We start from the raw sequence: 24,434 nt of genomic DNA, 5'->3' as shown, positions 1-24,434 counted from the left end.
CAGGCTCCAATCATTTCACAAAGTAGTAGATTCCTATGTGGATTATTTGTAGGCCAGCAATTGTGGGTAGGTTCTACATGGAGCCATTGTCTTTGAATGTACAGTTATACTCTCTTTGTAGTTTTTTGAAGATTCCCATCCAGGAGAAGTAATATAGGAGGTGCACCTTCTTCACACTTATCACTTTCTATCTCTGTTTTCCCAAATAATAAAATGACCTAAAAAAGAGATTAGCCTAGTCCTTCCTCATGAAAAATGGTCGAGGGCATTCACACTTTCCCAACACTTTTCATAAACACTTTCTCAAAGGGGAATGGGTTCTGGTGGATATGAGAAGCAAACACCAACCACAGCATCCTTTACTACTCCTTGTTTTTGTTTTTTATAAAGGTGTAGGTGGCTTCTCTGATGGCTCAGCAGATAAAGAATCTGCCTGCAATGCAAGAGATACAGGAGACACCGGATCGATCCCTGGGCCGAGACGATCCCCTAGAGTAGGAAAGAGCAACCCACTCCAGTATTCTTGCCTAGAGAATCGCATGGACAGAGGAGCCTGGTGGGCTACAACCCGAAGGGTTGCAGAGCCAGACAACCAAAGAGTAAGCACACAGGTAAATTGGATACACAAAACTATTTGATTTTGCATCTTTTAAATTTTGAAATTCTTGAATATATTTCTCTTATTTGTTGTTTTTCCATATCACTTCATTTGTGAACTGTCTATTTGTATACCTGATCCATTTCATCACTGGATTATTTGGGGTATTTCTTATGATATCATGTTAACAAGGTAGGTGGAGTTGAGATCTAATTTGGAGGAAATCCAGAGAAATATCTGTTGGGAATATGTCCTGAGTGTTAGATTTGTTAACAACATGATCTAAAACTGAAAGAGAAACTACTAATTGAATATTTAAATTTTCATTAGTATAGTCTACAGCTCTATATTTGATTTCCTACATGGAATTCTTTATTTCTATTGTAAAGTCTACCTAATTGAACACTCTGAACAATGTGGCAGGTTGCTGGATATTTAAAAGAACTTACAACCCTTTTTGTTTCCTACCCTGCCCATACTGGACTATCATCATTGATAATAAGCTAAGCCCTCTCCAGCTACATGCATAAGCCCAAGCCAGTAAACATCCTTCTAGTTCAGGTTTTCTCAGCCGTGGCATTATGGACATTTTGGGCTAGATAATTACTTGTTGTGGGGGTATCCTGTGTGTTAAAAGATGTTTAGCAGCATATCTGGCTCTTCTCATGAACCTCAGTTGTGATAACCCCAGACATGCCAGATATCCCAAGGATAAAACTGCCTCCATTTGAAAACCACTGGTCTGATTTGTACAAAGAAGCCTTTAAGTCTTCAGACAAAACTGCTTCCAGTTGAAAATGACTAATCTCGTTTATACATAGAAATATTTGATAGTCTTCAGGATGGAAACTCAGTCTTGTGCCAAAGCAAGCTATTTTCCAAGTGATAAATCAAACCAAGACAAAAACCACACAGAAAGAAATCAAAGGCGAGCAATTTGACATGGAAGGGAACACTGGAATAGAATGTTGAGTTACACCACTGATAACTTTTGAAAAGCTAACTATATTACACAGTCTGTTCTGTGGTTATACTTCTACAGAAAAATGCATTAAAACAACAACAACAACAACAACCTACAATTTCCAGGAAAATAGATTTGAAAGGTACTTGTGAAGCTGCCACAAAATGACTGTAGCAAGAATTACTTCACTAAAATAACTGTGATTTGAGTTCCATATCCCACAAGGCCTCCCTCTTAATCACTCCTGACTTCCAATCCATCACCAAGTCTTTTTAGGTTTTGCCTTAAAAAAAAGTATTTTGAGTTGATCCTCTTTGTTTCCATGTCCTTCACCATCTACCAGATGGGGCTCTCATCATTTCCTATGGGGGTGAAATCTTCCTAAGCAGTTCCCCTAAGTCTACCCATCCCATTTCTATCTATATAAGCAAGGACAGCTGGAGGAAGTTTGAAAAACATGTCACTCCAGTTACATCAGTCCCGTGTCTTAAACAGTTTGGTAATGTCTCACTGCTTGAGCATGAACCCAAAGTTCATATCATAGTTCAGAGACACTACAGATGAAGGGCTCAGCCTATACCCAGCTATGTTATTTTCTGCCACCTTTCCCCTTGCTCACAATGCATCAGCCACACTGATCTCCTTTCTGTTCCTCTCTGACCTTAGTCTCTTCACACACACACGCCTCGCTCTGCCAGAATGCTCTTATCTCTATTCTCATGACCAGTTCCTTCTCATTGTAAGTTCCAGCTCCAGCATCACTCTCCCTTTTACTCTAATCTAATGTTTTCCTTTTTTTCCCTCTCTTACACCAACCTATTATTTTCCTTCATAAGTTCACACATCTCAGTTCAATGCTTCATTGACTCTGTATACAACTGCTTGCTTAGCATCCATCTCACAAATCAAATTAAAATTCTATGAGATCAGGACTCACGTGTGTCTTGTTTGGTGACAACACAGTGCCTCACACACAGCACATGTGAGATACAGATAAATGGAGATGTGAATGATCATTTGCCCCTCAATCATCCTCGCATCTATAAGCCTGATAGAAGGAAAAAAATTAGCTTCCCTATAAAGCTAAGTATCCTCCACAGAGGCTAAAACCACCTCATTATCCCAAAGGAAAGCAAAGATCCAGACTGCAATTTCTCAAGGTAGAAGCAGGGGGATAAATGAGAGCTTGATGACAAAACCATTCAGGGTTTCCCTCACCTCTTCAAAGGGCAAAACTGATCTATCATTGGTCACCCAGGTCCTCTCTTTCATCCTTTTACTCCCTGAAGTTTTATTACGCCGTGGTCAATACTCGGCAGCGAATGCAGCAAAGAGGAAGAGGCCAGCTCAGACAGCCCACAAACTTCTTTGCATTTTTATGTCTTTCATTACAAGTGGGCTATTTTTACACCTGTTAGCTGCTAACAATTGGCAAAACCTCAAGCTTGGAATAAAATATGACAAGGGCCAAGAGAGGTAACAATAACAGTGCTTATACTGCAGCCAGCTTGCCATTAATAATAGCAGGGAGAGGGATTAGGAGCAGAAGGAAGCCTCTTGGAACCCAGAAAAGACACCATCTTAGGGTGGATGGTTACCTGGCCCACCCAGTACTGCCACCCATCTCACTCCATCCCCTATCTCTCTGGCTTAAAAATCCTTCCACATAGTGAATCTTAGAACCAGAAAAGTCTCATGGCCTGGCAGGGCCTTATACTTTCTAAGGTAAAACAACCATAAGATGTTGATTTCTTACAAATAACATAACACACCATTTTTACACTTTACAAAGTTCTTTCAAGACAATATATTTGCACATGAGAGAAAAGGGGCATCCACAAGGATGTTCCCTGCTTTGTGGATTAATAACAAAAATGTAAAAACAATCTACATGTTTATCATAGAGGAATGTCATATAAATTTTGGCACATTCATGCCTTGGAATGTTACTAAATGACTCATTCATTTTATATGTCAGTGATTGCTAGCTCACATTGCATGTATTTTATCATTATTGATACATATCTATATATATATCTATTATACATTGTAAGTGCATTTAAGGTCCATTTCCATTACTAAAATGCAAGACCATGGGGGTATAGAATCTGTGCCCAAAACAGTTCTAGGCATATAACAGCCACACAATAAATGTTTGTTGAATGCATGAAGAATAAATTAAGACTATGTCACCACTAAAAGAGGACAGTAAATCCACACGAACTAACACAGAATTTTAAAACTCTTATTTGTTTAAAAAAATACAGGGAGTGTGTGGTACACGCCACCTCTGCAGCACTGAAGGACATACTAGAAAGACAGGAAATTGATTCCAAGTGCCCAGTTACCACATCTTCACAAGGTCAACTTATTTATCCTAATGAGAAGCTCAAAATCTTAGCTAAGGTTTTGAAATCCAAAGCCTCTTATAAAATGAAAGACATACTGTTACAATCTTCTTGCATCATTTCAACCTGCCTTTGCATGAGTGGTTTGCCACCTAGTGATGATACCAAAGTGTCTTTTAGAATAAAATGGACAAACTCAGTAGATGCTGAGCCTCCCTGTAAACAGAGCGATTCTGTGTTCTCTCTCTCTCTTTCTCTGTCTGTTTCTCTCTCACACACACAGAGGGTAGGGAGCAAGGAAAGAAACAGATGAAATGAGCAAGCCTGGCACTCAGAGCTGACTGGGGCACAGAAGATTATAGAATAAAATGGTCCTGACTATAGGTTCACCATTCTGGTCAAATTAGGCTGAAATCACTTGATGTAGCTACAGGACCTTGGGTAAGGCATTTATTCCCTCTGAAGGTCAGTGTCAACATCTTAAAGAATGGGCATAATATCTCAAACTAACACAGTACCATTTTAGGGACGATTTATATAAGGAATTTAGGACAGCCCCTGGCACAGGGCAAGTACTGAATATGTGACAGTTATATAGTTGTATTTGTGGTTCTAACAAGGAGTTTCATATTCTGAGGGTACATTTAGGTTTGCTACATTTGCAAGTCATCCTCTGGACCAATATGGCACCTCAATAATGACATATATTTCACAAAGACGAGGTCAACATGGGCTGGTAAGGACAGTGCTTTCAAACTTATTTTTATTCATGATAAATAATTAAAAGCTTTCCAGGTAGAAGAGAATGTCTGTCTCTTCCAATCCTCACCTCCTTTCCACCCTGGCAATTCTGAAGCCAGAACAATGAAATGGGGGCTTGGATAATGCTACCCAATGAGGAAAAGGAGGCAGACACTCTTTCTGGCATCATTTTGTACAAGAGCAGTAGCTACCATGAAGCACTATCAAGATCTGATTTCATTCACTTTATACTCTGGGTTTGTTTTATGTGTACCCACTCCAATAAAAATGTTTAAGCATATATTCCTACTATACGAATATTTATATATTATACATATGTCCTCTGTACTAATACAGTATATACACCTTATAAATGTTTTTAATAGATACTTTAAATGGATAAGAAAAATTCTCATCTGGTGCTTTATTCTGTACCAATGGGTGGCTTGTTCATATCCTGGGGTGGGAGGGTCCCTCAGGGAGGAACCGTCTTTTAGATACTCCTCTCTGAGACCTTTGCATCCTTAGGATGGGGTGGTTCGCCCATTCCCATTCTTGTCTAAGCAGAGGTGGCTGAGCTGGGGGAGCACAGGGTTAAGACATGATGTCAAATCTGCCCTCACACACATTTTATTTGGCACAAGTTGTTTTTTTGTTTCAGTTGCCAACATTTTACAATCAGGATATTTCTTTGACCTAAAGAATTAGGAATCCCAGAATACTGGGTCCCTGTGTCTATTACTGTATGGTTGCACCTGAATATCAGTCATGTGCTACCCTTTGACACAGTCTTTGACTAACCTGCAACTCTCACTTGCCAAACATGCTCTAACTCTGTAGGTATTTGAGTTTGCAACAAATCATAAGATTCTGGGAGCCTTGGGCCCAAAGAAAAAAAGGAGGAACTTGTCTAAAACCAGAGAAATTTGACTTGCCAAGGCTCTACATCTGGTAGAGAAGCAGGAACATGGCAGAGATTAATCATGGGTTTTCAAGCCACCCTGGGTTTTCAGATACTGTGATCTCTATTCTTTTTACTCTGCCACTGAAGCCAGATTAAAGGGCTGAGCATTCTTCTTGATCTAATATTTGTGTTTGCCCAAATCAGAGCAGAACCCTTTTGCATGACAGCGTCATGGAGTGCACTGATGCCACATGGGTGCCTAAGGGTAAGGACAACATGGGAGCCTTAGTCTAAGAGTTCTCCTAGGAACACATCAATAGAACCCCCCATGTTTTGAACCAAGTACAAAAAGTTATTTAATAAAAGCTCTACACTCACACACCCACGATGACTATAAAGAGTACCATGCTGCCTAATGATGAACCATTTAGGGGATGGGGAGGATAACACCCACTTAGACTGAGGACCACAGATAAACTGTTCTCCCACTGTCCCATAATGCAGAGTCCTATGGCAAACAAACAACCTATCATTATTTAAAATTTTGCTATTTTGTTAAACACGAACTTTTGCATTACTCTTGATTTAAAAAATAAAATCTGGTGGGAAGGGGGAGTGGGGACTTAGTGTTTAATGGGGACAGAGTTTCAGTTTAGGAAGGTGAAATATTTGGGGGATGGATGATGGTGAGCATTGCACAATAATGTGAATGTACTTAGTGCCACATTTAAATATGTACAGTTAAATATGGTTAAAATAGAATGCTTTATATGACTTTTACCACAAAATAAAGGATTAAAACAAAATTGGGCATTGAAATAGGATTAATCTGAATGCCATCCCTTGAAGGTTTTTGGCATCCCCTCAACTTTTGTGCCTGGAGTTAATGCTTCTTTTTCTCCCTGTGGCTCTAGCCTCACCCTGGTAGCAGGTCTCCATCTCAAGCCATAGAGCCCAGTGCCAAGGTTAAATGGGTTAAGCATTTTCTTTTTGCTTTTTTTTTTTACCATATTCAAGGGAGGCTCTAGCACCATCCCCATATTCAGGCCACTGCACCCCATGGATGCCAAGGGAGCCCTTGCAAGACATGCTTGGCCCAGGGGACATGGCTTTGGAGTTACATTTAATTCCTGAGAAGAGAATTGGGACTCCTCACTTATTTACGCTCTGAATAAGAACATGACAACCTTACAAACGCAGCAGTAGCTCTCACACTAGTGATTCTGGCCAATAGGGACTTATTTTTAATTTTTTTAATCAGGTTTTCTCATTCTCCTGAGATCCTGTGATAACCCGCAAATGACTCATCTCCACCTGCCAGCAGTCAGTTCTTTCCCACTTTTAAAAATTCCAAAGCCAAAGGTTCAAAGTGCCCTGTATAGCAAATATCCAAGACTCCTCTTCTCCCACAGCAGAAGGGGTGCTAAAAATTCTTTTCTTTTAGATGATGAGACTCTTTGAAAGGTCAGAGGAGAAATAAATTTAGCGCAGGCAGTAAAATGGAAAGATCCCATCACAGAGTTCCAGTGGAGCCCAATCAGAAAGGCATGCTGGTGCTAAGACTGCTCTATTGATCCTAAGTGAGAGAAGTCACAAGTGAGCAGAGAGCTGACAAGGTGCTGGGAGTGAAATTCTAGCGTTGTCACTGTCTCTCTCCCTGTCCCATTGCTTCCTATTGACATGCATGAAAAATGAGTTCAAATCAGCCTGTTTAGGTTTCTCTTCTTTTTCTTGTATCTGAGGAAAGACAGACTGTAAATAAACAAAAGAAGCAAAACAATTATTTTGCATTTGCTCTTTCAAGTTAAGAGAATGCTAAGGAAAGAAGAGGATCCGGGGACTGGTCATTATGGAGCTGGTGCATGGGTAAAAAGAAGGAAGTGATCCTCAATGTGTCCCACTGTCTTCCTTGCCTCCCTACCACCCGCCTCACGGACGCCACTTCTACTGTTTCTCTCTTCTATGCAGAGAAATCCATCCTAAGGAAGGTATAAGGAAAGTCAGGGTCCAATTTCTCCAGGGCACTATTTCACTCTAAAGCAAAGGCCCACAAACCCTTTTCCCCAAAGCCCAGTATTAAATATCTGGAGTTTTGCAAGTCATACCATCTCTTCACAACTACTAAAGTCTACTGTTTCAGCACTCAAAATGAACAGGAGAAACAATACATAAACAAACAAATGTGTCTGTGTTTATAACAAAAACAACTTTATAAAAACAGGCTGTAGGCCACAGTCTGCCTTACCCTCACAATGCAAATGCCATTAAGTTCCCCTTGACTCTTGAAGATTAAAAACAAAGCAAGCAAGATGCAGAAATACAGTCTTGGGCAGGAAGCAAGACTTCGTTTTTTGCACAAACAAAAGGCAGTCCTCAGTTCTAGAACCATGTCTGTGTTCTTCTTATAGATGGTGTTCTACTGGAGACCCTATCTTTGGGTCTCCACAGCACTCTTAATTGAATAGAAAATTCTAAGACAAGCAGAATTTTGCTTCTGCTAAGAAAGGAAAGCAAAAGTTTCACATGAGATTGCATCCTTTCTCATTTAGACATGAGCTTTATGTCAAAAGTTGCCAGAAGTCATGGTCTCTTACCAGAGTGATGGTAAGTTGCTTGGGCATGACCTAACTGGGAAAATATAGCAACCCATGGGCTTACCCACTGCATCTGTTGCAAACTTCGCCTGGGCCACTGCTTCATTTAGCTAGCTAACTTTAGACTGAGAGTAAGGGGACAGGAGGAATTCATCATGTTCTCTGAGACATGCTCTTGGATCATGGTATCCTCTCAGAAATAGCTTCCCAAGGGCTGTTCTCTGTGGCAAATAAAAATTCACAGACATATCTCTTTTATTCTTAAGCTAAAAGATACACCAAAACAGTCATTTTTAATACTTTCAACTCAGGGATGACTTCAAATATTTAATAAAAGCTATATACACGTCAGGAAAAACAAACACCCAGAGGTTTATATGTCATTTTAAAAGGCTTTGAACACTTGCCCTCACCCCCACCCCCACCCCACCCCCTCCCGCCCCACAATCCTCCAAAGCCTATCTACAGATCCCATCATAAGAATTTCCTATCTCAGAGAGATGATATTTTTTCTTAGCATCAGGTAAAACCAGAACAAGGGTAGAAGCCAATCCACATTTCCCCCACAAGCTCCACTATCCCCCCAGACAGCATGGCCGCAAGCCGATACTTTTCCCACTTGGAAAGGCCATGGAAACTCAGCCCTAAGTGCCAGAGCTTTCTCGGGAAGGTCATTCACTAAATCACACTACTCCTGATGCTATCCAAGCACATACTAAAACTGGAAATATTTTTCACCAAAGTCCTAATCCAGTGACTATTTACAGGGATGATAATAAGAGTAGTTGTTTATTTTTGTGGAGTCCCTTGAGAAGAATTGAGATGGCCTTTCTTTCTTCCAAAAAGCTACCTCCATTATAAATTCATTATCTAATTTTAATCCATTTTATCAATGTCAGTGGTAGAGGAAACATGTTTAACCTCATTTAGTATTTGAATGTTGCTTGACTCAAATGTTGATGCTGATGTTAAAAGAATTTTCATGGTTCATGCTAAAAAGAAAGCCATCCAGTGTTTATTTTTTAGATAAAAACAGTACGAAGAAAGCAGTTCAGGGCATTCTTTCCTGCCATCTATACGACCCTGAACCAACACTAACAATACTTAACATTTCTTGAGTGTTAGTTCCTTTTTAAAGTGGTCTTACTGTGTGAGGTGACTTAGTCCTTTTCATAGTCATATCCAATAGGAGGTGAAGACTGATGCTTAGGGACAGGAAGGGACATTTTTGGTAGTGTATAACTATTGGTTTGTCCGCAAAGTTTGTTTGGGTTTTTCCATAAGATGTTATGTAGAAACAGGAAATTCAAGCCCTACTTTCCATAAGATGTTAAATAGAGAACAGGAAATTCAAGCTGGGGTCCTCAGACATCAGGCTCTGACGTCTTACCTATATCAGACACTTTAAGCGCTACAGCTATCCTAACCCTACCTCCGTGGGGCCACAGAGAGGTCATTCAATTTTGGGGGCTTCAGGTCTAAAATTTAACATTGAAACTAGATAACTATCCCCAAGATACCTATCATCTAACTTATTTCATAAAGTACGACTTATTACTTTTCATAGCATCATTGCTTGGGATCACTTTGTAAAATATTATTTATTTAAATTGGAGGCTAATTGCTTTACAATATTGTAGTGGTTTTTGCCATATATTGACATGAATCAGCTTTCATATCATTGTAACTTTCAATAATTTGCAAGTGAAAAGTAAAAGTGTTAGTTGCTCAGTCATGTCCAACTCTTTGCAACCCCATGGACTGCAGCCCATCAGGCCCCTCTGTCCATGGAATTCTCCAGGCAAGAATACCAAAGTGGGTTGCCATGCCCTTCCCCAGAGTATTTTTCCCACCCAGGGGTCAAACCCGGGTCTCCTGCATTGCAGGCAGATTCTTTACCATCTGAGATACCTGGGAAGCTCAGATGTAAGTAAAAACAACCAAAAAAGGTTATAAGATTGAACTCGACTATTAAGTTTTAAATTTGGCCAGGTCAAATTTTTCAGATATAAATTTATTCACAGGCCTTTAGGTTTTGTCAATTTACTTGATGGAGACTCCTTCAGTAGATCTAAACCGCTAACAACATGCAGTTATATTCTTCCCATGGTTTACCTCGGATACTATCTCTGGAGCCATCTTCATGGGGGATTGAGAGGGTGGAGGGAAAGAGGCACCAGAATAGAAGGCATCACTGTGTAGGGAGCCCCTCTTCGTTCCCAGGGAAGGGAACTAGAGTTTTGTTTCAGGCTGGCCTCTAACAATCTGCTGCAAAACCTGGAAAGAGGGTGGGGTCAGAAATATTAGGTAGAGAAGCTAATCCAGTTGACAGTGAGTTTTGTGTCTTGGTTTGCCCTGTAACTGTTGATAATTTCATACTTTTTTTCAAATAGTTAGGATAGGGATGAAGGCTTCAGAGCACAGAATCAATTTTAAAATGTGACATGATTAGGAAGAAAAGCCATGATGGGTTTTAAAAGAAGTCTTAGAATTTAGAAAGAATGGTGAGAATTCTATTACTCAACATGATGGAGACTTACAATGGAATGGAACAGAGTTACCTTTATTAAGGAAACTATCATTTATTAAGTGATTAATCACATGCCAAACTACCTGTTACTAAATTATCTCTGCACAATGAATCAAGGAAATATGATATTTCCATCTTATTTATGAGGAAATTGAGCTTGAGAGAGTTCATGACTGGCTGAAGTTTGCACAGAGCTGGGTGCAGAATAGGGTTGATATTTGCAATAAAATGTCAAAAGGACCTGATATGCAGTGTTTCATAACAATGTTTTGTAGCTTACATTGTATATTTGAATGTCCTGTACAAGTCCAGAACAATTTTGACTCTGTTTGAACTCTGCTATTTGATCCTGAGGATGTTTTCACTTCATGGTGGTGAGCACCTTATTCACATTATACCAACAAAGATGATTTTTTTTTTTAATTTTGGAGTAAACTCCATCAAACCAATTTAATTTGTTGACCAATATTCTATCCAACACTATTAAGTAGTGATTTTTTCTGACTTCTTCTTAATTTTTATTTTGCTAAAATTATTTTCAGGTTCAAGCCTTTTCTGAGTATACTTCATGGAGGGTTTTACTAAATATTGTGACCATAGCAAGCATCAACTCTTAGTTTTCTTTCAATTCAAGTGTTTCTATTAAGCACAATTTTCCTAGGTCAAAATTTTAAAACATTATTATCTGACCCACAGTCTTTCTCACTTTTACTTCCTGATGACAGCATCTGTTATATGATTATTTATAAGATAAATGTTCAAGTGTTTGCTTTTTAATATTAGCTGATTCATGAAAAAATTGAGCTATTACCCTCAGACTTTCTAGGATTTCTCTTTTGTCAAAAATTGATATATCACATCACTGGTCTAGCTGTTCTGTGTATTACAGTAAGCATAAGTATATAAGCATAATCCTATTATGCTTATGCAGTTGGTGATTTGTGAAGCAAAGAAAAATGTTGGGGTAAAAATGGTAAGGTCAACACATTCTCATTGAGAAATGCATAATATACTATTGTAATTAGTAATAACTTGTCTTAATTTCAGTGAAGGGGAGAAAGAAAAGTCATTTAACAGTCTGGCAATTTTTTCCACTAGTGAGCAAGCTCAAATCCCAGTTTATTTGACTCAAATAGTCAACTTGCAATTAAGTAGCAATGAAACAACTCAAATCTCAGAGATGTATAACCAATTTCATGTTTCTGTAAGAAAACACATGATGAACAGGATTAATTATGCTTAATGTAGTCAGTTTTTCAAAAAACAGTAAATTCATTCTCCCTAATTAGCAATTAGGAATAACATTTTCCTATACTTTTTCATATCCATCACCAATATTGTACTTTGATTTCATTTTAAACCTTTTTTCTCTCTCCTACAAAGACTAAGAGTAGAATAAAGCTATTTGGATCAGGATATTTAGAATCAGACTGACCAATCTTTCTAAAAGAAGTAAAGAAATTCCAATTATTACAATGGGTAAGGGCTGAGCTGGAATTCAAAGGCTCATGAAAAGCTACTGTAACTATTTGACTCCTGTAGTAAAGTGTAAATATATTATCTAAAATCAAAAGGATTTGGGTTCAAGTTCATTTCTGCTGCTCTGTCACTATGGTTATGGAACCACACACTTCTCCCCATTTGTCTAATCTAACCCACTGAATGGCAGTAATGAATCTGAGTTCCTCTAATACTGAGTTCCTCTGCTGAGTTTATGATTAACCACTTTATCCAGAACTTCACTCCCTTTCTTTTCTTCAACGTCTTCCTTTCAATATTGAAGAGAATTAAAGAAAAAGGGGTATCTCCTCACCGCCGCCCTTCCTGACCTTCAATGTGGGAGGTCAAGGTAACGCCAAAGGTAAGAGAAACCATGAAATCTACCCAAGAAATGTCTTGGGTAAGAGAAACCCAAGTAAGACAGTAGGTGTTGCAAGAGGGCATCAGAGGGAAAACACAGTGAAACCATACTCACAGAAAACTAGTCAATCTAATCACACTAGGACCACAGCCTTGTCTAACCCAATGAAACTAAGCCATGCCCGTGGGGCAACCCAAGACGGGCAAGTCATGGTGGAGAGATTTGACAGAATGTGGTCCACGGGAGAAGGGAATGGCAAACCACTTCAGTATTCTTGCCTTGAGAACCCCATGAACAGTATGAAAAGGCAAAATGATAGGATACTGAAAAAGAAACTCCCCAGGTCAGTAGGAGCCCAATATGCTACTGGAGATCAGTGGAAAAATAACTCCAGAAAGAATGAAGGGATGGAGCCAAAGCAAAAACAATACCCAGCTGTGGATGTGACTGGTGATAGAAGCAAGGTCCGATGCTGTAAAGAGCAATATTGCATAGGAACTTGGAATGTCAGGTCCATGAATCAAGGCAAATTGGAAGTGGTCAAACAAGAGATGGCAAGAGTGATGTCAACATTCTAGGAATCAGCGAACTAAAATGGACTGGAATGGGTGAATTTAATTCAGATGACCATTATATCTACTACTGCAGGCAGGAATCCCTCAGAAGAAATGGAGTGGCCATCATGGTCAACAAAAGAGTCTGAAATGCAGTACTGGGCTGCAATCTCAAACATGACAGAATGATCTCTGTTCATTTCCAAGGCAAACCATTCAATATCACAGTAATCCAAGTCTATGCCCCAACCAGTAATGCTGAAGAAGCTGAAGTCGAATGGTTCTATGAAGACCTATAAGACCTTTTTGAACTAACACCCAAAAAAGATGTCCTTTTCATTATAGGGGACTGGCATGCAAAAGTAGGAAGTCAAGAAACACCTGGAGTAACAGGCAAATGTGGCCTTGGAATATGGAATGAAGCAGGGCAAAGACTAATAGAGTTTTGCCAAGAAAATGCACTGGTCATAACAAACACCCTCTTCCAACAACACAAGAGAAGACTCTATACATGGACATCACCAGATAGTCAACACCAAAATCAGATTGATTATATTCTTTGCAGCCAAAGATGGAGAAACTCTATACAGTCAGCAAATACAAGACCAGGAGCTGACTGTGGCTCAGACCATGAACTCCTTATTGCCAAATTCAGACTGAAATTGAAGAAAGTAAGGAAAACTACTAGACCATTCAGGTTTGACCTAAATCAAATCCCTTATGATTATACAGTGGCAGTGAGAAATAGATTTAAGGGCCTAGATCTGATAGATAGAGTGCCTGATGAACTATGGAATGAGGTTCGTGACAATGTATAGGAGACAGGGATCAAGACCATTCCCATAGAAAAGAAATGCAAAAAAACAAAATGGCTGTCTGAGGAGGCCTTACAAATAGCTGTGAAGAGAAGAGAAGTGAAAAGCAAAGGAGAAAAGGAAAGATATAAACATCCGAATGCAGAGTTCCAAAGAACAGCAAGAAGAGATATGAAAGCCTTCTTCAGCGATCAATGCAAAAAAATAGAGGAAAACAACAGAATGGGAAAGACTAGGGATCTCTTCAAGAAAATCAGAGATACCAAAGGAACATTTCATGCAAAGATGAGCTCAATAAAGGACAGAAATGGTATGGACATAATAGAAGCAGAAGATATTAAGAAGAGGTGGCAAGAATACACAGAAGAACTGTACAAAAACTGTACAACTCACGACCCAGATAATGACGATGGTATGATCACTGACCTAGAGCCAAACATCCTGGAATGTGAAGTCAAGTGGGCCTTAGAAAGCATCACTACGAACAAAGCTAGTGGAGGTGATGGAATTCCAGCTGAGCTATTCCAAATCCTGAAAGATGATGCTGTGAAAGTGCTACACTCAATATGCCAACAAATTTGGAAAACTCAGCAGTGGCCACAGGACTGGAAAAGGTCAGTTTTCATGCCAATCCCAAAGAAAGGCAATGCCAAAGAATGCTCAAACTACCGCACAATTGCACTCATCTCACACACTAGTAAAGTTAATGCTCAAAATTCTCCAAGCCAGGCTTCAGCAATATGTGAACCGTGAACTTCCAGATGTTCAAGCTGGTTTTAGAAAAGGCAGAGGAACTAGAGATCAAATTGCCAACATCCGCTGGATCATAGAAAAATCAAGAAAGTTCCCAGAAAAACATCTATTTCTGCTTTATTGACTATGCCAAAGCCTTTGCCTGTGTGGATTACAATCAACTGTGGAAAATTCTGAAAGAGATGGGAATACCAGACCACCTGATCTGCCTCTTGAGAAACTTGTATGCAGGTCAGGAAGCAACAGTTAGAACTGGACATGGAACAACAGACTGGTTCCAAATAGGAAAAGGAGTTCGTCAAGGCTGTATAGTGTCACCCTGTTTATTTAACTTATATGCAGAGTACATCATGAGAAATGCTGGACTGGAAGAAACACAAGGTGGAATTAAGATTGCCGGGAGAAATATCAATAACCTCAGATATGCAGAAGACACCACCCTTATGGCAGAAAGTGAAGAGGAACTCAAAAGCCTCTTGATGAAAGTGAAAGAGGAGAGTGAAAAAGTTGGCTTAAAGCTCAACATTCAGAAAACGAAGATCATGGCATCCGGTCCCAGCACTTCATGAGAAATAGATGGGGAAACAGTGGAAACAGTGTCAGACTATTTTTTGGGCTCCAAAATCACTACAGATGGTGACTTCAGCCATGAAATTAAAAGAGGCTTACTCCTCGGAAGAAAAGTTATGACCAACCTAGATAGCATATTCAAAAGCAGAGACATTACTTTGCCAACAAAGGTTCATCTAGTCAAGGCTATGGTTTTTCCTGTGGTCATGTATGGATGTGAGAGTTTGACTGTGAAGAAGGCTGAGTGCCGAAGAACTGATGCTTTTGAACTGTGGTGTTGGAGAAGACTCTTGAGTGTCCCTTGGGCTGCAAGGAGATCCAACCAGTCCATTCTGAAGGAGATCAGCCATGGGATTTCTTTGGAAGGAATGATGCTAAAGCTGAAACTCCAGTACTTTGGCCACCTCATGCGAAGACTTGACTCATTGGAAAAGACTCTGATGCTGGGAGGGATTGGGGGCAGGAGGAGAAGGGGATGACAGAGGATGAGATGGCTGGATGGCATCACTGACTCGATGGACGTGAGTCTGAGTGAACTCCAGGAGTTGGTGAGGGACAGGGAGGTCTGACGTGCTGCGATTCATGGGGTCGCAAAGAGTTGGACACGACTGAGCGACTGATCTGATCTGATCTGAAAGAAAAAGGGGGAGATTAAAACTATATACAGCAAGTCCCTACCACACAAACATCCAAGTGGTGAACTTTCAAAATGAAAAAGTACGTTCCATCAACATCATGAGTGAGTGAAACTGCAGCATGTCCTCCATCTCCTATTGCTGATGATCCATCAGATCTATCGTCCCCCACCTCCTGTCCATCAGATCAGTCCTCTCCCTGCCTGTTCACTAGATGCTAGTCCATCTTTGCCAGCTGTTGTACTGTATGTACTACTGTATTTTTCAAGTTACTGTACTATAAGATTGAAAATGCTTTCATTTTTGTTTCTTTTTATGTATCATTGGTGTGACAAGTATTATAAACCTATTACAGTAAAGAACTATACAGCTCACTGTGTTAACTGCATACCTAGGCCGCCTTTGTTGGACTTGAGAAACTGGACCCCAATGTTCATCGCAGCACTGTTTATAATAGCCAGGACATCAAGCAACCTCGATGTCCATCAGCAGATGAATGGATAAGAAAGCTGTGGTACATATACACAATGGAGTATTACTCAGCCATTAAAAAGAATACATTTGAATCAGTTCTAAGGAGGTGGATGAAACTGGAGCCTATTATACAGAGTGAAGTAAGCCAGAAAGAAAAACACCAATACAGTATACTAACGCATATATATGGAGTTTAGAAAGATGGTAACAATAACCCTGTGTACGAGACAGCAAAAGAGACACTGATGTATAGAACAGTCTTATGGACTCTGTGGGAGAGGGAGAGGGTGGGAAGATTTGGGAGAATGGCATTGAATCATGTAAAATATCATGTATGAAACGAGTTGCCAGTCCAGGTTTGATGCACGATACTGGATGCTTGGGGCTGGTGCACTGGGACGACCCAGAGGGATGGTATGGGGAGGGAGGAGGGAGGAGGGTTTAGGATGGGGAACACATGTATACCTGTGGCGGATTCATTATGATATTTGGCATAACTAATACAATTTTGTAAAGTTTAAAAATAAAATAAAATTAAAAAAAATTTTTTTAATAAATAAATAAATAAAATAAAATAAAATAATTAATGCTACCCAACAAAAAAAAAAAAAAAAAGGAAAGAAAGAAAGAAAAGAAACTGGACTGACAAACACACTCTTGGGACAGAACTCATTTGTATGTAAGGGACTTACTGTACAAGCCCCGTGTCCCTTTGGTGTAAAGGCTTTTGCTTTAGTTTTCCAGGTCTCTCTTGAGTCTCTAAAGGCTCATTCAAGAGTTAATGTAAATTGGTACAGCCACTTTGGAGAACAGTATGGAGGTTTCTTAAGAAACTAAAAACAGAGGTAACATATGATCCAGCATTCCCGCTCCTGGGCATGTATCCAGCGATAAACACAGTTCATAAGGATACATGCACTCCAATGTTCACTGCAGTGCTGTTTACAACAGTAAAGGCATGCAAGCAGCCTAAATTTCCATTGACAGAGGAATGGTACATATATACAATGGAATGGTGGTTGTTGTTCAGTCACTAAGTCGTGTCCGACTCTTTATGACACCATGACTACAGCATGCCAGTCTTCCCTGTTCTTCACTATCTATAAAACAGAATAAAATAATGCCATTTGTAGCAACATGGATGGACCTGGAGATTATGATAATAAGTGAAGTCAGTCAGACAAATATCATGATATCATTTAATATGTGGAAATAAAAAAATGACACAAATGAACTTATTTATAAAATAGAAACAAACTATTTTATAGTTTCTATTTTATTATATGAGACTAGAATAATGAACTTATGGTTACCAGGGGAGAAGGGTGCGGAGAGGAGGAATAGGTTGGGAATTTTGGATTGACATGAATACACTGCTATATTTAAGATAGATAACCAACAAGGACCTACTCTATAGCACAGTAGACTCTGCTCAATACTCTCTAATAACTTAAATGGGAAACAAATTTGAAAAAATATATACATATATGTGTATTACTGAAAAACTTTGCTATACACCTAAAACCAACAGATCTTTGTTAAACAACTATACCAATATAAACTAAAAGTTTTTAAAAATAAATTTTGAAAAATTAAAAAAGTATTTTAAAAAAGAGTTAACAATCAGGAAATGTGAAGATGTAGAAACAAAGAATAGCTGTTCTGCCAGGAAACTGGTAATAATTTAGACCATAAATTCAACACAATCAGAATCACTGAATAAACAGTTCTCTAAAAGATATGCACCAAGGCTTGACACACATTCCAAAGTTGTTTTTATAGGAAGCAAACTCCCACCAGAACAGATGACCAAGAAGTTTTCAAAACTGATGAAAAATATCAACCCACAGACCCATAAACCTTAGTGAACACCAGGCAAGAAAGACATTTGGGAGCACTATAATAAAATGAAAACAAGAAGATAGTAAAATGATATATTTAAAATGTTGGGAGTGGGAAAAAAGAAGTGGGATTGTCAATCTATAACTCCATATGCTATAAAAATTAAATAATAAAAAATATGCTCAGACAAAAGGTGAAAAATGATCTCCAGCACACTCACTACAAGAAGTGCAGAAAGATTTTTCAGGTTGAAATTAACTAATATCAGAAGGAAACTTAGACCTTTGAAAAAAACAAAGAGTAACAAAAAAATAAGAGTATCTAGGTTGAATGTAAAATATATGACTCTTAGCTGCCTTTACATAGTTATCTTTATTAAATTTGTTTAAAACACTACTGATTACTTAAAAGAAAAATAGTAATTATTTATTTATTGGCATATGTAGTGATAAAATGCAAGATAATAAGAGCACAAAAGGCAAGAGGACATACTTTACCGACAAAGGTCCAGATAGTCAAAACAATGGTTTTTCCAGTAGTCATGTATGGATGTGAGAGTTGTACTATACAGAAGGCTGAGTGCTAAAGAATTGATGCTTCTGAACTGTGGTGCTGGAAAAGACTCTTGAGAGTCTCTTGAAGTGCAAGGAGATCCAACCAGTCAATTCAACAAGAAATCAATCCTGAATATTCATTGGAGGGACTGATGCTGAGGCTGAAGTTCCAATACTTTGGCCATCTGATGTGAAGAGAACCTAATGCTGGGAAAGAGTGAAGTCAGGAAGAAAAGGGGATGACAGTGGAAGAGATGGTTGGATGGCATTATCAAGTCAATGGACATGAGTTTGAGCATACTCCGGGACATGGTGAAGGACAGGGAGGTCTGGCGTGCTGCAGTCCATGGGTTCACAAAGATTCAGACATGACTGAGCAACCGAACAGTAGCAACATAAAATTTTAACACTGGTTTTAAAGTCATACACTTAAGAAATGACTAAGATAACTTGAAGATGAATATTATAAGCTCTAGAGAAATTACTAAAATTTAACATTAAAAATCAATACAGAAAATAAAATACTAAATATTTAGTATAGTTATATTTATATAATACATATATCACTCAAAGTCATTGAAAAGAATAAAGAATAAAACAAGAAAGACAAAATTAAAGAAATAATATTAAAATATATAATGCTTAAATTCAACTAATAGATGGTTAGATTAAATGAAAATAATCAAAACATGCAATGACCATAATCAAAAAGTTTACACATAATAAATGCTAGAGAGGGTGAGGAGAAAAGGAAGCTCTTCTACACTGCTGGTGAGCATGTAAGTTGGTACAGTCACCATGGAGAACAGTATGGAGACTTCTAAAAATATTAAAAATAGAGCTACCATGGGATCCAGCAATCCTACTCCTGGGCATATATCCAGAGAAAACCCTAATTTGAAAAGCTGCAGGCTCCTCAGTGTTCACTGAAGTATTTACAATAGCCAAGACATAGAAGCAACCTAAATGTCCATCAACTGAAGAATGGATAAAGAAGATGTGGTACATATACACAAAAAATACTATTCAGCCATACAAAAGGAATAAAATAATTCTATTTACAGCAACATGGTTAGCTCTAGAGTATATTATACTATGTAAAGTAAGTCAGACATAGAAAAACAAATATGATCATAACTCATATGTGTAATCTCATTTTAAAAAGTGATACAAATGAACTTCTTTACAAAACAGAAATATACTTATCAAAAACAAACTTATGGTTACCAAAGGGGAAACTTTTGAGAGAGGGATAAATCATGAGCTTGGCATTAATGGACTGCAGCCTACCAGGCTCCTTCATCCATGAGATTTTCCAGGCAGGAGTACTGGAGTGGGGTGCCATTGCCTTCTCCGATACATACATTACTATATATTAGATAGATAGCCAACAAAATCTACTATATAACACAGGAAACTCTACTTAATATTCTGTGATAACCTAGATGAGAAAAAATCTGAAAAAGGATTAAAATAAGTATATGTGTAACTGACTCACTCTGCTGTACATCTGAAACTAACACAGCATGGTAATTCAACCATACTCCAATAATTTTTTTAAAAACAGACTATGTGAAAGGCATAGATTGCTAAACTGTATAAAAATGCAAAATCCAAATATTAGATGTGTATATGAAACAGTTTTATTATGAAGATAGATATGTTCAGATGTTTAAAGAAAATGTAAAAAAAAAAAAATACACCATGCAAACACTAAGCAAAAGAAAACTTGTCTTTTTATATTATTTCCAGAAAGAACAGATTGAAAACCAAGTGCTAACAGAAATAACAGAAGGATCAATTTACCAAAGAAATACAACTAAACATGTATGTATCTAAAAACAGAGGTCCCAGACTCATAAAGCAAAACATTGTTCAAGTAAAAATTAAAAAAAAAAAAGTCAAATCTATAGTTCTGATACTACAGAAACTTAGAAAATAAGAAGAAAAAAATTCCTGTTCATTTTATGAGGTCAATATAACCTTGTAAATACAAGAAACCAGTAAAAATATCTTACAAGAAATGAAAACATCCTTTGTGACTATAGACACAAAATACTTAGGAAATATTTGCAAATGCAATCCAGTAATATGTAAATTAGATAATATATCATGACCAAATTGATATATCTTAGAAACACAGGTTGATACGACACTAGAAACTCAAAAAAACATATCACAATATAATTCAAGAGAGCACATAATCACTTCAACAGATGCAGAAAAAGCATCTGAAAAAAATTAACACCATTCAAGACTAAAACCTCAGGAAACTAAAAATAGAAATTTCCTCATGGTAAAAGACATTTAAGATAAATATGTATTTAAAATTGTAATAAATGGTGATAGGCTTAACACTTTCTAAGATCGAGGAGAAAAGGTAAGGATGCTTACTTTCAGTAACCCTATTCAAAGTTTTACTAGTGCTCCTAGACAATGTAATAAAGTAAGAAAAAGAAATGAAGGAGAGAAAATTTAGTAAAGTAGTAAAAATTTTGGATTATAGACTATGAGACTATATATCTACCCAATAGAATTTACAATCTATTTGAACAAATAAGCAAACTTAACAGTCATAGGTTATAAAATCAACATTTCCTATCAATGGGCATTAAGAAAATCAACTTAAAATATTTATAATAGTATCAAAATAATCAAATAGCTTGAAATAAATAGGAAATGTGTGAAAAGTTTATAGTAAAAATAAAGTAACACTGAGTGAATTTAAAGAAGACCTAAAAATGGATATCTAAATCATGTTCATAGTTAGACTCAATATTTCTAAGATATCATTCTTAAATTGATATATTCTTAAGGACTAAGTAAAATTCCTAATAAAATTTCTGTAGGCTACTTGACTAAAAACCATTTGGAAGTGCAAAGAATATTGAGTAGCCAACAGCCTTTTAAAAAGAAACATATCCATAGAACTTCAGTTCAATTTAGTTCAGTCACTCAGTTGTGTCTGTCTCTTTGTGACCCCATGGACTGCAGCAAGCCAGACCTCCCTGTTCACAACCAACTCCCAGAACTTAATCAAACTCATGTCCACTGAGTTGGTGATGTCATCCAATCATCTCATCCTGTGTCATCCCCTTCTCCCACCTTCCATCTTTCCCAGCATCAGGGTCTTTTCAAATGAGTCAGCTCTTCACATCAGGTGGACAAAGTATTGGAGTTTCAGCTTCAGAATCAGTCCTTCTAATGAATATTGAGGACTTATTTCCTTTAGGATGGACTGGTTGGGTCCCCTTGCAGTCCAAGGGACTCTCAAGAGTCTTCTTCACACAAAAATAAACTCAAAATGGATTAAAGATCTAGATGTAAGACCAGAAACTATAAAACTCTTAGAGGAGAACATAGGCAAAACACTCTCTGACATAAACCACAGCAGGATCCTCTATGGCCCCACCTCCAAGAATATTGGAAATAAAAGCAAAAATAAACAAATGGGACCTAATTAAAATTAAAAGCTTCTGCACAACAAAGGAAACTATAAGCAAGGTGAAAACACAGCCTTCAGCATGGGAGAAAATAATAACAAATGAAGCAACTGACAAAGAATTATTCTTAAAAATATACAAGCAACTCCTGCAGCTCAATTCCAGAAAAACGACCCAATCAAAAAATGGGCCAACGAACTAAACAGACATTTCTCCAAAGAAGACATACAGATGGCTAACAAACACATGAAAAGATGCTCAACATCACTCATTATCAGAGAAGTGCAAATCAAAACCACAATGAGGTACCATTTCACACCAGTCAGAATGGCTGTGATCCAAAAGTCTACAAGCAATAAATGCTGGAGAGGGTGTGGAGAAAAAGGAACCCTCTTACACTGTTGGTGGGAATGCAAACTAGTACAGTCACTACGGAGAACAGTGTGGAGTTTCCTTAAAAAATTGGAAATAGAACTGTCATACGACCCAGTAATACCACTACTGGGCATACACACTGAGGAAACTAGAATTGAAAGAGACACTTGTACCCCAGTGTTCATTGCAGCACTGTTTATAATAGCCAGGACATGGAAGCGACCTAGATGCCCATCAGCAGATGAATGGATAAGAAAGCTATGGTACATATACACAATGGAGTATTACTCAGCCATTAAAAAGAATACATTTGAATCAGTTCTAATGAGGTGGATGAAACTGGATCGTATTATACAGAGTGAAGTAAGCCAGAAAGAAAAAACACCAATACAGTTTACTAACGCATATATATGGAATTTAGAAGGAAGGTAACAATAACCCTGTAGGTGAGACAGCAAAAGAGACACAGATGTATAGAACAGTCTTTTAGACTCTGTGGGAGAGGGCGAGGGTGGGATGATTTGGGAGAATGGCATTGAAACATGTATAATATCATATGTGAAAAGAATTGCCAGTCCAGGTTCGATGCACAATACAGGATGCTCGGCGCTGGTGCACTGGGATGACCAAGAGGGATGGTATGGGGAGGCAGGTGGGAGGGGGATTCAGGATGGGGAACACATGCGCACCTGTGGCGGATTCATGTTGATGTATGGTAAAACCAATAATAAAAAAAAAATCTTCTCCAACACCATCAGTTCAGTTCAGTTCAGTTCAGTTGCTCAGTCGTGTCCTACTCTTTGCAACCCCATGAATCGCAGCACGCCAGGTTTCCCTGTCCATCACTAACTCCCGGAGTTCACTCAGACTCACGTCCATCAAGTCAGTGATGCCATCCAGCCATCTCATCCTTCATTGTCCCCTTCTCCTCCTGCCCCCAATCCCTCCCAGCATCAGAGTCTTTTCCAATGAGTCAACTCTTCGCCAAAGTACTGGAGTTTCAGCTTTAGCATCATTCTTTCCATAAAAATCCCAGGGCTGATCTCCTTCAGAATGGACTGGTTGGATCTCCTTGCAGTCCAAGGGACTCTCAAGAGTCTTCTCCAAACCACAGTTAAAAAGCATCAATTCTTTGGTGCTCAGTCTTCTTCACAGTCCAACTCTCACATCCATACATGACCACAGGAAAAAACATAGCCTTGACTAGACAGACCTTTGTTGGCAAAGTAATGTCTGCTTTTGAATATGCTATCTAGGTTGGACATAACTTTCCTACACCATCAGATCAGATCAGTCGCTCAGTCGTGTCTGACTATTTGCGACCCCATGAATCGCAGCTCACCAGGCCTCCCTGTCCATCACCAACTCCCGGAGTTCACTCAGACTCACGTCCGTCTAGTCAGTGATGCAATCCAGCCATCTCATCTTCTGTCATCCCCTTCTCCTCCTGCCCCCAATCCCTCCCAGCATCAGAGTCTTTTCCAATGAGTCAAGTCTTCGCATGAGGTGGCCAAAGTACTGGAGTTTCAGCTTTAGTATCATTCCTTCCAAAGAAATCCCAGGGCTGATCTCCTTCAGAATGGACTGGTTGCATCTGCTTGCAGTCCAAGGGACTCTCAAGAGTCTTCTCCAACACCACAGTTCAAAAGCATCAATTCTTCAGCGCTCAGCCTTCTTAGCAGTCCAACTCTCACATCCATACATGACCACAGGAAAAACCATAGCCTTGACTAGACGAATCTTTGTTGGCAAAGTAATGTCTCTGCTTTTGAATATGCTATCTAGGTTGGTCATAACTTTCCTTCCAAGGAGTAAGCGTCTTTTAATTTCATGGCTGCAGTCACCATCTGCAGTGATTTTGGAGCCCAGAAAAATAAAG

At 38.5% G+C, this 24,434-nt stretch overlaps 1 protein-coding gene across 6 annotated transcripts in view; it reads right to left on the bottom strand.

Annotated features, from left to right (window-relative positions):
• Positions 1-24,434, bottom strand: part of SGCD (sarcoglycan delta) — a 697,628-nt gene that overhangs the window by 471,472 nt on the left and 201,722 nt on the right. For 2 of the 6 annotated variants that reach the window (XM_055560012.1, XM_055560047.1), the window contains one exon: positions 10,265-10,426. The exons of 2 other annotated variants lie outside the window; for them this stretch is intronic. In XM_055560012.1, the coding sequence (XP_055415987.1) occupies positions 10,265-10,294 (30 nt within the window). In that variant the 5' untranslated portion in view covers positions 10,295-10,426. Of the gene's footprint in view, positions 1-10,264; positions 10,427-24,434 lie in introns of those variants that run through there. 2 more of the 6 variants (XM_055560044.1, XM_055560033.1) reach the window with 2 other exon arrangements.

The sequence above is a fragment of the Bubalus kerabau genome, chromosome 1 (assembly GCF_029407905.1).
Source record: "Bubalus kerabau isolate K-KA32 ecotype Philippines breed swamp buffalo chromosome 1, PCC_UOA_SB_1v2, whole genome shotgun sequence".
Lineage (NCBI taxonomy): Eukaryota > Metazoa > Chordata > Mammalia > Artiodactyla > Bovidae > Bubalus > Bubalus kerabau.
Note: the sequence above shows the minus strand (reverse complement) of the source record. Positions and strands in the feature narration are given on the sequence as shown.